Here is a 14,337-nt window from a genome sequence, read left to right as displayed (position 1 = left end):
TGTCTTTCTCTTGGCGCAGCATGCGCTGCTCCAGGTTCTGTCATTCTCCGTATCCGCTACACCGCTAGACCGGCTTTGGCGTGCTGTCTACGGCGTCGCGTTGGGGTGTTTCTGCCTTCTTGTCCGACGTTTCGGCCTGATCCTCTGTCTTCTGTTCCAGGGGGGCTAGGATTCTCCTAGTATTATTCTGTGTTCTGGTTGACGGCTTAGTCCTACGTATTTTTACTCTGTCTCTTCTGGCTGGTCCCACTTCTTTTCGTGGGACGGCTTATGTCTCTGGAACGGTCCTCCTTTGGCGGTTGTTCTGGATTTCCATGGCCTCTGCCTGCGTCTTTCGCTTGGTCTGTTCTGGGCGCACTGTTTCATGGCATTCGCCAACTGCCGGCTGCACACGCCTGCTCATTGTAGTCCACCGCCGTGGACCATGGCATGTACCCTTGTTCTCCCGCCTCTTGTCCTGCTGGTGCTTTACGCGGCTGTGTCTTTCTTTTCATGCCTACGCTTCTTGGCTGTGGAGCCGTTCCTGTCTTGTCCCCTGCCTCAAGGCTGATACCTGTTCAGCTGTCCCCTTGATGTGTGTGTTTTCCTGCGGCGGGCTCTGCCTCCGTTTCTACCTCTTCTCCTTGGAGTTTGGGATAGTTCTTTCTTCCTTGGTACTCCTCTGGCGCTGTCTGTCCCTCCGTGGTTTTCTGGCGGATGGCCCTTGGATAGGCTTGGGGTATCCTGGCCTGGCCTTCCCTTCGCCTTGTTCTTATTTACTTCTCCTTGGTGGGGACTGAGCCGCTTTACAGTTCCCATTACAAATCCCCTGCTGGGGCCCTGTATTTCTTACTAGCTGGGGAGGGTCTCTCACAGGCCCTCCTCCCCTCTGGGTATGGCTAGGGTATCTATTCTACGTTAAGGATTCTGCGGCTTGTAGTCTCTATCAGATGTACAAGTTACTTACCTTTGGTAAGGATGTATCTGGTAGAGCCGATTCTAGCCGCAGATTCCTTCACAACCCACCCTTCCTCCCCATTCTGCGAGGACCTTCAGCTTGGTTTTCTGCACTCGCCCCCCTTTTGGGTGGCTTGTCTTCTGCGAGTGGCCTCTTCACTCCCTCCCTGTCGGGATGTTTTGTTCTGTTTAATTGTTTCACCTCTTCCTTGCTGGTACTTGGTTGGTTGGGTCATGTTTATTTCTGCATCCCTACACCCTGTTTTTTTTCCGGTTTGGGGGCCTACTTTTACTCTTCTTTCCTTTTAATTGCTTGGGGTTTCTGATTCCTCTGCGGTCCTCTGAGTTGGGGTCTTTTGGCTGTACCTCAGCCTTTAGCTCCTACCAGGGGATACGACCCTCCTTGATGGTGTTGTCTTGGGGTAATTTGCAGTTACTCATCTGTTCCGGAATTGTTGCCCTTCACTGATGTGCCGTCTGCTATGATGTTCCTCACATGTTTTTCTGTCTCCAGGGAGGATGTTGCCTTAGCTTGCAAGGTTGCTCCTCAGAGAGGTGCTCTGCTCTTTCCCTGTTTTGACTTTCAGTACATTAGTGCCTAGCACCTTTCCAAATGGTGCTGTTCTTCTCCTTTTGTTTCCTCCCTTTTCTATTTTCACTGCTTTTTCGCACACTGTTACCATACTCTCCACAGTTTTGTTTGTGATGGCTCTGCGTTGTGGCACGGAAAAATTCTAAGAAGAAAACTGACATCAGCACGCTAGGGTGGGGCTTATGTGACCTTGCTCACGTCACGCCCGCGGACGACGTCGGGGCGGAGTCACGTGGTACCGCCCGCGGCGAGCAGCCACAGCAGAGACGCTGTGGCAAAGAACATTTTCTGTATCCAGTCTCACGCCTGGGGATAATTCTACGTTAAGGAATCTGCTGCTAGAATCGTCTCTACCAGATACATTGTTACCGAAGGTAAGTAACTTGTACTAATGGACAATGGGCATTACGAGTTACCCAGCTACCTAATGGTTTCACTGAAAACACTGATGTTTGGCATCAAACATCTTGTCTTAATAAATCTGTACTCGTGCCACAACCAGATTTATTATGACATGTACCCAGAGGGCACCTTAGTGGTGCCCCCTGTAGGAAACTGGCTCTGCACATACTATACCAAAGTGAGATATAGTGTGCACAGAGTCCAGCGGAACCCAAAAGGTAGGCAGAGGTAAAGCAGATAGCACCTCACTCTCGATTTGTGGTAGTGTGGTAGAGCTGTAAGGCTTTATCAGAGGACAGTGTTAAGCATTTGTTGTACACACTCAGTCAGCAAATGAATTCACACACTCAAAGACCAATAGTTTTTGTATAAAAATATTTTTTTTGTTATTTTATTTCCTAGAACCAAGGAAGCCTGGCACAAGTAAGTGATAAATACTTTGCAGTAAATATAAAGTTGTAATACTCTGGCCAAGAAAGAACCTCCTGAGGGCCTTCGGGCTCATTCCAGCAGAACCCAACCTACCAAGAGGTGCTGGTGAGAGGTGTTCTGCTGCTGACCCTCTCCCAGTTTTGCTGATGGGCCTCCATCCACACCTTCACCAGGCATTATTGTCTCGATGCTCGGGTCCACACAAAGTGCCCTTTAACCCGCTTAGTCCTGCAGTACTTCCTGGTGTAAGTGCATGCCTCTGACCCCTCCTTCCCTTTCCCTTTGGGCAATACTACTTTGATATCCATCCAGAAGGTGAGAGCAATCTGCATGTAGGCTTATTCTTCAGAAGAACAAGATGCTTACCTACTGTAATCCCTTTTCTGATGAATATTTCACTGCAGATTCCTCACTACCTTCCATCCTCCCCGTTCTATGCAGTGGAATATTAGAGCTTAGTAATTTTTCCGATTAGTCATGAGTGAGTACCTGTGAAGGCATGAAGGAGTTCAAAGGAAAACTGACATAATCTACTCCATCCCTTCCAGAGGCATATAGAGATCCAATTTATTCTTCTGGTGGACACTCTCTAATCCGAGATTTCTTATCCCTCTTATCGGATCCTTCCTGGTAGGGCTTACACAAAGATTCAAAGGTCTACCTCCATTCACCACCAAATCTGATTGCCACTATGGCATAGATAGCTGGAGTGCCCAGGTGAGGGGAAGAGTTTGGGATAGGGACAACAGAGAAAGAGATTTGAAAAATAAAAGCTAAATAATCACAATTTTTTTGTATTTACCACCACGTCCCTTCGACAGTGTCGCTAGCGGTGATATTCAGCAATAGTCGACTGAAAAAGAAGGGGGTTTGTGATCCTTTTTTGCTTGTTAAGGAACTCATAATACCAAGACTGCATGAGATACATGTTAGAAGTTTTGTTCTACATCTGTGCCTCTTAACAATCGCTAAACATTCACATATGCTGAATTTGAGGAACTTATGTACATACTACCGCTTGGTTTATCTTCAATCTCAAGAACCTTATTTATACTAGCAATGATTGCAGCACCCTGTTTGAGGAAACCAAGGTATGACCAAACAGGATCGCTAGTCTTTTATCCAAATGACAATTGGTACTTTCTTTTTGTACCATCAAAGATTGTCTGTAAAATCATGCACTGATTTACTCTTTGCAGGACCTCGACAATTCCTGTGCAAGTTCTTGACCTTTATTCTACTAGGAAATAAAATGACTGCCATGCAAAAAGTGCCACATTTAAAGTAATCACTGTTTCCAGTATTTGAATTATTGCACTGTCATCTATGAATATTTTCAACTAAGATAAAAAGTGCACTAGTGCTCTTACCGTTAAGACTAGTTAAGTCTCTAAATATATAGCCAGTCATCTTCTACTGCAATGATAGAATAAGTGCTTCACTCCACTGAATTCCTGTAGAATAGTGAGCAAGTGTTCATGAACAGAGATGACTTTCTAGCAGTGACCTGCCCAAGATGGCCACTACACATGGCCTCCTGGGTTTTGAAGTACTAAATCAAAGGTAAATTCTATTTAGCATTAAGAATGAAATATGCTTTCAATAGTAGGTGCATCCATTCCAGAGATTGCATCAGTACCAGTTTTAACTGTAATCCTTGTGGCTTGTAGCTACAGTGGGAGCCTTGCCAGTGATCCTACAGCTTCCCAGAAGATTTCCTCCAATTATTCTGAGCCTCGATGATCTTGCAAGTTCACCAGTGGGAAAAGATAGAGTGCAATCCCTCCTCTTCGATCTGTGGAGTAGATTATATGGTTCCAAAAAGGTGGCAAGTTAGATTTTGCCTACTCATGTTATGATGTGTCATGATTGATATGCATCTGATGGCATTGAGGGGTTTTCAAAGCAAACTGACATCAGTGAGCAGGGATGGTACCATTATACCGCTCTGTACCATCAGTTCATCATGCGATACAAAAAAACAGCAGAATTTGATGGCAGCAACTACAGTTGTGTAGTAGCAATTGCTGTGAAAGTTCCGGATCACGTCTGGTGCTTAGGGAATCCAAAAGGTGGGGAATCTGTGATTAAAGTATGCACCAAAAGCAACCTTTTTTAAGTTACGTCAGTTGTTCATCTGGAGCATTACACCTGCTCGACTTGCACAAAAGCTGCCACCACTTCCAAGTTCAGTAAAGTTCGAGATTTATCCCTTAAACACAGTACCAAGTGCGTGTATTTCTTAAATAGTGGCCCAGTATATAGCGGAGCTTAATCTGGAACTATCGACATCTAGAAAGGACAGGCATTCTTACCAAGTTGGGTCGACCAATCACAGGCAAAGTGAGGTTGACCATATAGAGGCTCAAAAATTAATCTACCAGATAGTCTACCAATGGAATGAAAGTTTAGAGCAATCTACACAACGGGTAGGGGGGGGGGGGTGTAGAACTTGACTTTTGGTCTGTTTTCTTTCTTTCTGGGTTTGCTTTAACTACTAATTCCTCATGATCTCGTTTGTGTTTTATTTTTTCAGGAAGTTATAATAAGGCATAGATGGGACCAATGGCCATTTTGACTGTGGTTTCATTCTATTAAACCATCCTGGCCCTAAGCTCCTGACACAACTTCATGTATTGGTTCCATTAATATTACTGGCTTTGCATCAGATTATTGGACTATGACAAACCCAGTGAATGCAAACATTAAACACTTTGTTTCTTCAAGAAACACTTTTGTAGGCCATGTTCTTGCCTCTTCAAAGAACACTTTACAACTAATGCATGAAAAACGAATTTAGCTATTTAATGGGATTCCATAAAGATAACTATTTGTGGTAAATGCAACAGCTGTAGAATAGGCCTTCAGGGAAAATTTAGATAAGCGAATGTGCATATATATGTTGCTGTAAAGTCACTCTAAGGCAGGGTAATGAGGTGAAGTAGCTGGGGTGTCTGGATGAAGTGGGTATGGCATTTATTCAGTATCTTCCTAGAAAGAAAGAGAAAGCTCCAGCTGTTGGCTGGACAGTGACAAATCCGGATGCAGGCTGTGTGTTATGACAGAAAGGTTTATTAATGTTCATGCACAGTTTTTAGAACCTTTATGGCTTATCCCTTTTCAAGGGATAAATCCCTTTTAAAGGACCTGCACTGGCTTAGAGTTGAGAACCGGGTTCGGTTCAAAGCATTGACCTATATGTTTAAAATCAAGGCAGGGACCGCACCAAAGTACCTGCAAAAACTGATCTGAAAGAGACACGTTAGTGATAGATTCCTTACCTTAGAATATCCCCAGGCGTCAGACTGGATCCGGAAATTTTTGCGTAGCAATACCCCTGCGCGCTGGTAGGCGTCGTCTGCGGCTCCGCGTCCGTCGTCGGCGTCGTGAGCGCCGGGATGACGTCATCGGAGTATATAGACGGCGCCCATGCGCGCTGACGTCAGTTCTTCTTTTTTCCGCGCCAGCTAGCGCAGATCCGGAAGAAGCTCTACCCCCAGTCACTTTTTGACTGAAATCTTTTTGATCTTTTTGATCCTCTACTTAGTCGATTCTCGACTATCGGTGCCAGGGATGCCCGGGTTCAAGCCTTGCTCGAAGTGCGGCCGACTCATGTCGGTCACGGACCCCCATCGCCGGTGCCTGAAGTGCTTAGGCCTCGACCACGACGATCGAACCTGTGACGACTGCCGGGCCCTGACGTCGAAGGCTAGGCGGGAGCGGTCCCGCAAGCGTCTCGAGCTGAGGCAGTCGGCCCCGCGCCGCTCCAGGTCCCGGTCCCGGTCCCACGGGAGGTCGAGGGACAGGTCGCGAGGTCGGAGTCATCGACGTTCCGGGAGTGGTCACCGATCGTCTGGTCCCAAGTCCTCAGGTAAGAGGCATGAGAGGTCGGAGCGACACCATCGGTCCTCAGACCCGCCCCGTCGCTCGCACGATGCGACCGGGGATTCGGGCGACACCGCCCACGCGGCTCCGCGGGAGTCGCAAGCGTCGCCGCCTGCCCCACACCTTCGGGTCCCTGGGCACGGCGCGTCGCAGGAGGAGGTCGAGAGGTACCTCATGGCCATGAGGGCCCTCCCTCCTCAGTCGGTTCCCGTGGCGCCTTCGGGCCGATCGGCTCCGTCTGGAGGTCCTTCCGGGTCGGGCGCTTCGGCCCCGACGACGTCGGGTGCTTCGGCCCCGGCGCCGCTGGCGACTTCGGTCCCGGCGCCGCGCGACCTCGCTGGATCCGGCTCCGGATCCGGGACCTCGCCGGTCGACCCTACGACCTCACCGGCGACGTCCCTTCAGGTGTCGTCCCCGGCAGCCGTAGTGGTTGCCGACCCCAATGCTTCCTACGGTCCGCCTCAGGCGTCGGAGGGGCGCCGCTGGGCGCCGATTCCGACGACCTTCGGAGAATTCTATCTCCACGGGGAGGCCCTGGCTGTTGATCCTGGTCTCCAGGAGCCGGGTGACGAGGAGCAGTGGGAGGGGTCCGAGGACCCTCTGGCACGTGATTGCCAGTCTCATCAGGACTGGACATATGAGCTTGGGGAGGCCAGTGGTATTGACACATCGCCAGACACTGGATTTACATCGCCCCCGACTGTGGCTTCGGAGGCGGGTTCTGCTTACAGTGTAGTGTTGACGAAGGCAGCTAAGGCCCTACACCTTGAGCTCCCCGTCGCGGCCGTGAGGACTAATCTCCTCACTGAGGTGCTCAAACAGCAGTCCGGCTCCGCGGAGCCCCTTCTGCCGTTCAATGAGGCCTTGTGTGACGTTCTGCTGGGCACTTGGTCCAAGCCCGCCACAGGTCCCCCTGTGGATAGGAACGTGGCCAGACGCTACCGCCCGGCACCGGGCGACCCTTGCTTTTTGTCCACCCACCCCACCCCCGAGAGCCTGGTCATCCAGGCCTCCACTTCCCAGACCGCATTCCCGACGGCCCCGCCCGATCGGGAATCCAAGAGATATGAGCAGTTCGGGAAGAAGGTCTTCTCGTCTGTGAGCCTAGGGCTCCGGTCAGTGAACACCAATTGTCTCTTGGGCCGCTACACCCACACTCTGTGGGACACGGTTGCGGAGGTGCTGCCACAATGCCCTGAGGAGGTCAGGGCTAAACTCAGCCAAACCCTTGCGGACGGCCGAGATGCGGCACGCTTTTCTATCCGGTGTGGGCTGGATACCACGGACTCACTGGGCAGGGCGATGGCAACGACGGTGGCGGTTCGACGCCACGCCTGGTTGAGGTCCGCCAATTTCTCGGCCGATGTCCAGGCCACTCTCCTGGACATGCCGTTTGATGGCCGTCGCCTCTTTGGCGACAAGGCAGACCATGCGCTGGAACGTTTTAAGGACTCCAGGGCCACGGCCAAGTCCTTGGGCCTTGCGGCCCCACGCCAGCAATCGGGTGCCTTTCGCTCCTTTCGTGGCCACGGAAGGGGCGCCCCACCACGGACCGTCAGCCACGCGCCGCAGAATGTTCAGCAACGCGGTGGCGGCCGTGGGAACCGCCGTGGCGGTGGTCGGGGCCAGCGGCGAGGCCAGTCCACACCTCCCTCGGCAGCCCCCGCCTCAAAACCTTCCTAGTCCGAGCTTTCAGGCCCATGTGACGCCTGTGGGAGGCAGGGTTCGCCATCACCTCTCCCACTGGCATACAGTCACTTCGGACAGGTGGGTGCTGCAAATTGTCCGAAGGGGTTTCTCCCTCCCCTTCGAGTCTTCCCCTCCATCCATGCCACCTCAATACCACCGTGTGTCGGGGGATCACTTGCAACTTCTGCAAGAGGAGGTTTCGGCCCTCTTGGCCAAGAGGGCCATCGAGCGCGTTCCTGGGCCAGAAGTAGGACGTGGTTGTTACTCCCACTACTTTCTGGTACCCAAGAAGGGCAAAGGGGGCCTACGCCCTATCTTGGACCTGCGGAACGTCAACGGCTTCCTCCGGACGGAGAAGTTCAAGATGCTCACTTTGGCTCAGGTCCTGGCTGCCCTGGACCCAGGAGACTGGATGGTAGCGTTGGACTTGCAGGACGCCTATTTCCACATCCCCGTCCTGCCGGCCCACCGGCGTTACCTGCGGTTCACGGTAGGCCAAGAGCATTTTCAGTTTACCGTGCTCCCCTTCGGCCTTACCAGCGCCCCACGGGTGTTCACGAAGGTGATGGCGGTGGTCGCAGCCCATCTGCGCAGGCAGGGGGTATCAGTCTTCCCCTACCTCGACGACTGGTTGTTGAAGGCGGGCTCGCCCCAGACAGTCGTCGGCCACCTCCAGACTACGGCCGACCTCCTGCACTTGCTGGGGTTCTCCATCAATGTGCCGAAGTCACACCTGTGTCCCTCTCAGAAGCTCCTCTTCATCGGAGCGGTTCTCGACTCGGCGCAGTTTCGGGTTTACCCACCCGAGCAGCGGGTTCGGGATATTCAGGCTCTGATTCCTATCTTCGGGCCGTTATCCCGGGTCTCGGTCAGGTTGACGCTGCGGCTTCTGGGACTGATGGCCTCCTGCATCCTTCTGGTGCGTCACGCCAGGTGGCGGATGCGGGCTCTGCAGTGGGACCTGAAGTTTCAGTGGGCCCAGCATCAGGGCAACCTGTCCGATCATGTCCTGATCTCGGAGGGCACTGCGAAGCAACTGCAGTGGTGGCTCACGGACCGCGACTGGGTCAGTGGCAGACCCCTCTCTCTACCCCAGCCGGAGCACGTAGTCGTGACGGACGCGTCCCTCCAGGGCTGGGGAGGCCACATGGGAGAGGCGGAGATCAGAGGCCTCTGGTCTCCGGCGGAGTCCCGGCTCCACATCAACCTTCTGGAGCTGCGGGCGATTCGTCTTGCACTGAAGGCATTCCTCCCCTCTGTCAGGGGGAGCGTGGTGCAAGTGTTCACCGACAACACCACCGCCATGTGGTACTGCAACAAACAGGGCGGTGTGGGGTCGTGGACCCTTTGCCAGGAGGCTCTGCGCCTCTGGCAGTGGCTGGAACATCAGGGCGTGACTCTGGTGGTTCAACACCTGGCAGGTTCTCTGAATGCCAGGGCGGACGAACTCAGCCGCCGGTGCATGATGGATCACGAATGGCGTCTGAACTCGGACGTGGCGCAAGGTCTCTTTCGACAGTGGGGAGAGCCTTGGTTAGATCTATTCGCCACAGAAGAGAACGCGCAATGTCAGCAGTTCTGCGCGTTGGAGTTTCCAAGGCGGCACTCGCTCGGAGACGCTTTTCGTCGCGAGTGGAGCTGCGGCCTGCTGTACGCCTTTCCGCCTATACCACTTCTGCCCAGAGTGCTGAAGAAGGTCAAGCGCGACCGGGCCCAAGTTATCCTTGTGGCTCCGGACTGGGCTCGAAGATACTGGTATCCCGAGCTACTCAGCATGTCAGTCGATCCCCCGATTCGTCTGCCTCTTCGGGAGGACCTTCTGTCGCAGCAGCAGGGGACGGTCCTGCACCCGAACCTGTCCAGTCTCCACCTACAAGCTTGGAGATTGAGCGGCGGCAGTTGAGGCCATTTGACTTGCCTCCTGAAGTCTGTGACATCATTCTGGCAGCCAGGCGTCCCTCCACTAAGTCGGTATACGCCTGCCGGTGGAATAGATTTGTGGCATGGTGCGCAGCAAAGGCTGTGGATCCCCTCTCTGCACCCCTCTCGGAAGTGCTGCTCTTTCTTCTTTCCCTTGCCCAGCAGGGCTCTGCTCTGGGCACTCTTAAAGGGTACCTTTCTGCTCTTTCTGCCTTCTTGAGGCTACCGGATCAGCCTTCTTTGTTCAAGTCCCCTATAGTGAGTAGATTTCTGAAGGGCATCACGCACATGTTCCCTCCTGTTCCCTTCGTGATGCCCCAGTGGGACTTGAACCTTGTTCTCACCTATCTGATGTGTGCTCCCTTTGAGCCACTTCATAACTGTCCTCTTCGTCTCCTTACGCTGAAGACGGCCTTCCTGGTTGCCATCACCTCTGCCAGGAGGGTGAGTGAGCTCCAGGCTCTTTCTTCTTCTCCGCCTTTCCTGTCTGTTCATCCTGATAAGGTGGTGTTGCGTACACGACCTTCCTTTCTGCCCAAGGTTGTCACGGCCTTCCACATCGGGCAGTCCATCACCTTGCCCACCTTCTTTCCGCCTCCGCATCCCTCGAAAGAGGAAGAGAGGCTCCACCGTCTGGATCCAAAACGTGCGCTCTCCTACTACCTGGACCGCACTCGCCAATTCCGGGTGGATGACCAACTCTTCGTTGGTTACGTGGGCGCGAAGAAGGGAAAGGCTGTACACAAGAGGACCATCTCCAGGTGGATCATCTTGTGCATCCAAGCATGCTACTCCATGGCGAGGAAGGAGCCCCCGGCTGGATTGCGGGCTCACTCCACTCGGGCCACGGCAACGACAACTGCCCTGGGCCGCGGTGTCCCCCTGCAGGACATCTGTCAGGCAGCCACGTGGGCCTCGCTGCACACGTTCGCAAGACACTACTGCCTGGACAGTCAAGTCCGGAGGGATGGCTTCTTTGGCCGTTCCGTCCTCCAGGACTTTCTGGTGTGATATTGGTTTGCAGACCCACCACCGGGGTTGGTATTGCTGGGATATCTATTCTAAGGTAAGGAATCTATCACTAACGTGTCTCTTTCAGATGCACAAGTTACTACTTGTGTAACGATATATCTGTAAGAGACATTAGTTAGTGATAGATTCCTTACCGCCCTCCCATCCTCCCCGTTCTGCGAACCGATATTTAGGGTTAAGGTCATCCCCTTTCAGGGCCCTAGTTTCAATGGCACCAGTGTTAGTTCTATCATGGCTCTGCGTATCTGGCGCGGAAAAGCTGTGTTATCAGAACTGACGTCAGCGCGCATGGGCGCCGTCTATATACTCCGATGACGTCATCCCGGCGCTCACGACGCCGACGACGGACGCGGAGCCGCAGACGACGCCTACCAGCGCGCAGGGGTATTGCTACGCAAAAATTTCCGGATCCAGTCTGACGCCTGGGGATATTCTAAGGTAAGGAATCTATCACTAACTAATGTCTCTTACAGATATATCGTTACACAAGTAGTAACTTGTGCGTTAGGCCCTATGTTCCTGAACGCAACCTCCGCTCTTTAAATGGAGCATACTTTGTGGTTCCTAGATTTAAACTGGCCCGTATGGGGGGAAAATCTTTTTCCCATTTGGGACCAGTCCTTTGGAACTCCCTTCCCTTAGCCCTGCGTAAGGAGGAAAAATTCGCCAGCTTTAAGAAAGGCGTTAAAACCTGGCTCTTTGATAAATAATCGCGGTCTCTGAACGAGTTGTTTTCTGTGCTTTCTGTGCTTTCAGCCTTCCAATCTCTGCGCCGGGAAACCCTTTGTGGGTATCTGCGCGCATTATAAGTGCAAAAAATAAATAAATAAATAAATAAATGAGACTTTTCCTAGCACTGTTAATCTTCACCAACAGGGTTGTTTTTGTGGCTCTGCTTATGAATCTCAGTTCATAACTCTCATATTCTGAGCTTGGGCTTCATTGGGGTTAACTTCTACCCTCTGCTTTAATGGTGTCCAACCCCCCTTGACTCACCGGGATTGGGCTTCTCTTCCTAGATTCTCACTCCCTGTATTTCTTTAAGTCATGGTGGGCTCAAGCTCCTTCCACCTAGAAAGAAAAAGAACCTATGGTAAGGAAGGTGTTGCTTTGTAGCTAGTCTCCAGCTCTGCTGATTAATTGAAACCTGGCTTTTTAGGCCCAAACCCAACTTCCTTTGGTAGTTTTAGTCCCCTTCCATTCTTATTGGTTCAGGAACTTTCTGGCAAGTCTTGTCTCTCCTTAATTCTCCACTCCTCATCGTCTTCTCACGTGGCCAGACCTCTACAAAAATTACGGCCTGCCTCCTCCTCCTCACCAACAGTCAGGGTTCAGATTTTTTATTCTGCTTCAGGGTTTCTTTCACTCCCCGTAACCTTCTCCTCCTTCCTTCGCAGGAAAGTAATTTTGCTCTTCCCATTCTGAAACACATATTCTGGTAAAAAATTAATTTAGGTCTTTAGTTTTGGCATGCTACAACAGATTGTTCACTTTTGTTGATGGTGGCCTCCAATCTTCCCACTGCGGTGCAGCTCACAACCACAGAGGTCCTGTCTCGGACACATCTTATTCCTGAGTGCGGTTCTGGGGGTAATCTATATTCACCTTCTCACATCAGTACAATTCCGGGTGTACCCTATAGTCACCTTCTCACAATAGCGCAATTCCATTTAGGAATTTGGCTTACGAAAATAGTTGACATTATGTAGGAATACTGGCACTTGCAGGAAAAGAAAAAGTAGCTAAGGGTCATATTCAGTCAGTTGGTAATCATTTTTTTCAGGCCACTAGATGTAAAACTAGCCATTGCTGGATCATTTTTCAAAAGTAAAGAATCTGCAGAGGGAATGGTACTCATTAGATAAAAGTTACGTAGTTGTGGTAATGTTGTTGTGATGTAATGTATGTGGAAACTTTTATTGATGAATAGTAAGAAGTCTTCTGAATTTACTTTGAGTCTTTTGCTTTACATTGGAGGTGAGACTTTTTTTCTTGTGCCCATCACAAAATGAGAGAAAGGAGAAGTCAGAAAGGGAGTAAAAAGGCCCAGCCATATTTATTATTAAACAATTGCTCATTTACTTTATAGACTTGCTGCAAATAGTGCCTCTAGTCTGTTTCTCTCATTGATGCGGTTAGTGCAGTCGGGGACGACTGGAAACCAAATTCACCCCTGACCAAAATGTTTAAAACCAGCCCCACGTTTCTTTGTAAGAGCGAGTGTATGTGTCAACCCTGTCTCTGTGGGTTTTATGGGTTTGTTCACAAGGGTGCTCGCTCTGTATATGTTTTTAGAAAGACGTGTCAAAATGGTGCAAATGAGCATACAGCTTTCGGAAATAAATAAACTAAGGACAATCAAGGCTTGATCAAGGCAGCACATTCAGCTCTTCAAATATTCTCCTACTGTTCCTTCCACCTCACTCCCGCAGTCCGGTGTGGAGTGCATCGATTGCTAGAGAGCAAATCTTTGCAATATGTAATTTGGCTCCAAAACGATGCATCGCTCCTGTTGTAGTTTTCCTCTTTACTCAAGCTGAGTTGTAACGAACTCAAATCAATCCACCTATCCTGTTTATAAATTTACCAACTATTGTTGAAGTGCATGATTAAAAAAAGAAATCTGTTAACCCACTTCAACTTTTCTTTTAAATATAAAAGTGCTTTAAGGTGTCTATAATATATAGGCAACAAAATCACTGATTAAGTTTGTGATTGATTACTTGAATACCCATATCTCCATTGTAGGTGTCCCCTCAGATGCTGACTCCTCTACTGCCAGTAATAAAATCAGTGGTGGGAACAATTCCAAACCCAATCGCCCTTCTCTTGCCAAGATTCTTCTGTCCCTGGATGGGAACCTTTTGAAGCAGCAGGCATTGTCTCACATATTAACAGCTTTGCAGATAATGTATGCCAGGTAAGAGGCTTCGACTATCTTCTCTTTTTTTTTCACTTTGCCCATTTCACATGCCATAATATTAACTAACATTATTTGTGTAGTTGACTGCATTTTGAGGAGGTATGCAATCTAGTTAATTATATCTTTGAAATGAAATGATATGACAAGCCTACAGCAACATTCTTAAAGTACTTTCTTCTCACTGCTTTTTTCTCAGCAAAATAATTGTTACAGATAATAAATTAAGAGCATGTTCTATGTATATACTGACTACGCTCTATAAACAATGTGATCAAGTATTGCATTCTTTATTTTTTAGTAGAATTTCCCTTCAAAAATACCACATGAGACCCAGAGCCAGGTCATCGTCAAATCTGACGCCAGAGGGTACTTTTGTTTCCTTGTTCATCTTAGTTGTTCCATATCGCCCTGAAGATGGTGATGAGGACTGGGTGGGATCACTGGACTCTTTGGCAGACAAGCTGGAAGAGCCAGACTGGAGATTGGAATTGGGTAACACCAGTAGTCTGGAAACTTCACCAGACCT

At 50.3% G+C, this 14,337-nt stretch overlaps 1 protein-coding gene across 5 annotated transcripts in view; it reads left to right on the top strand.

Moving 5' to 3' along the window:
* The window catches only part of HERC2 (HECT and RLD domain containing E3 ubiquitin protein ligase 2), a 1,676,463-nt gene that overhangs the window by 1,015,861 nt on the left and 646,265 nt on the right, over positions 1 to 14,337 (top strand). For all 5 annotated transcript variants that reach the window (XM_086934186.1, XM_086934185.1, XM_086934187.1 and 2 more), the window contains exon 66: positions 13,637 to 13,808. In XM_086934186.1, coding sequence (XP_086790312.1) covers positions 13,637 to 13,808 — 172 coding nt within the window. The remainder of the gene's footprint in view (positions 1 to 13,636; positions 13,809 to 14,337) is intronic.

This window comes from Lissotriton vulgaris, chromosome 8 (assembly GCF_964263255.1).
Source record: "Lissotriton vulgaris chromosome 8, aLisVul1.2, whole genome shotgun sequence".
Classification (NCBI taxonomy): domain Eukaryota; kingdom Metazoa; phylum Chordata; class Amphibia; order Caudata; family Salamandridae; genus Lissotriton; species Lissotriton vulgaris.
This window is presented reverse-complemented; position numbering and strand designations above follow the sequence as displayed.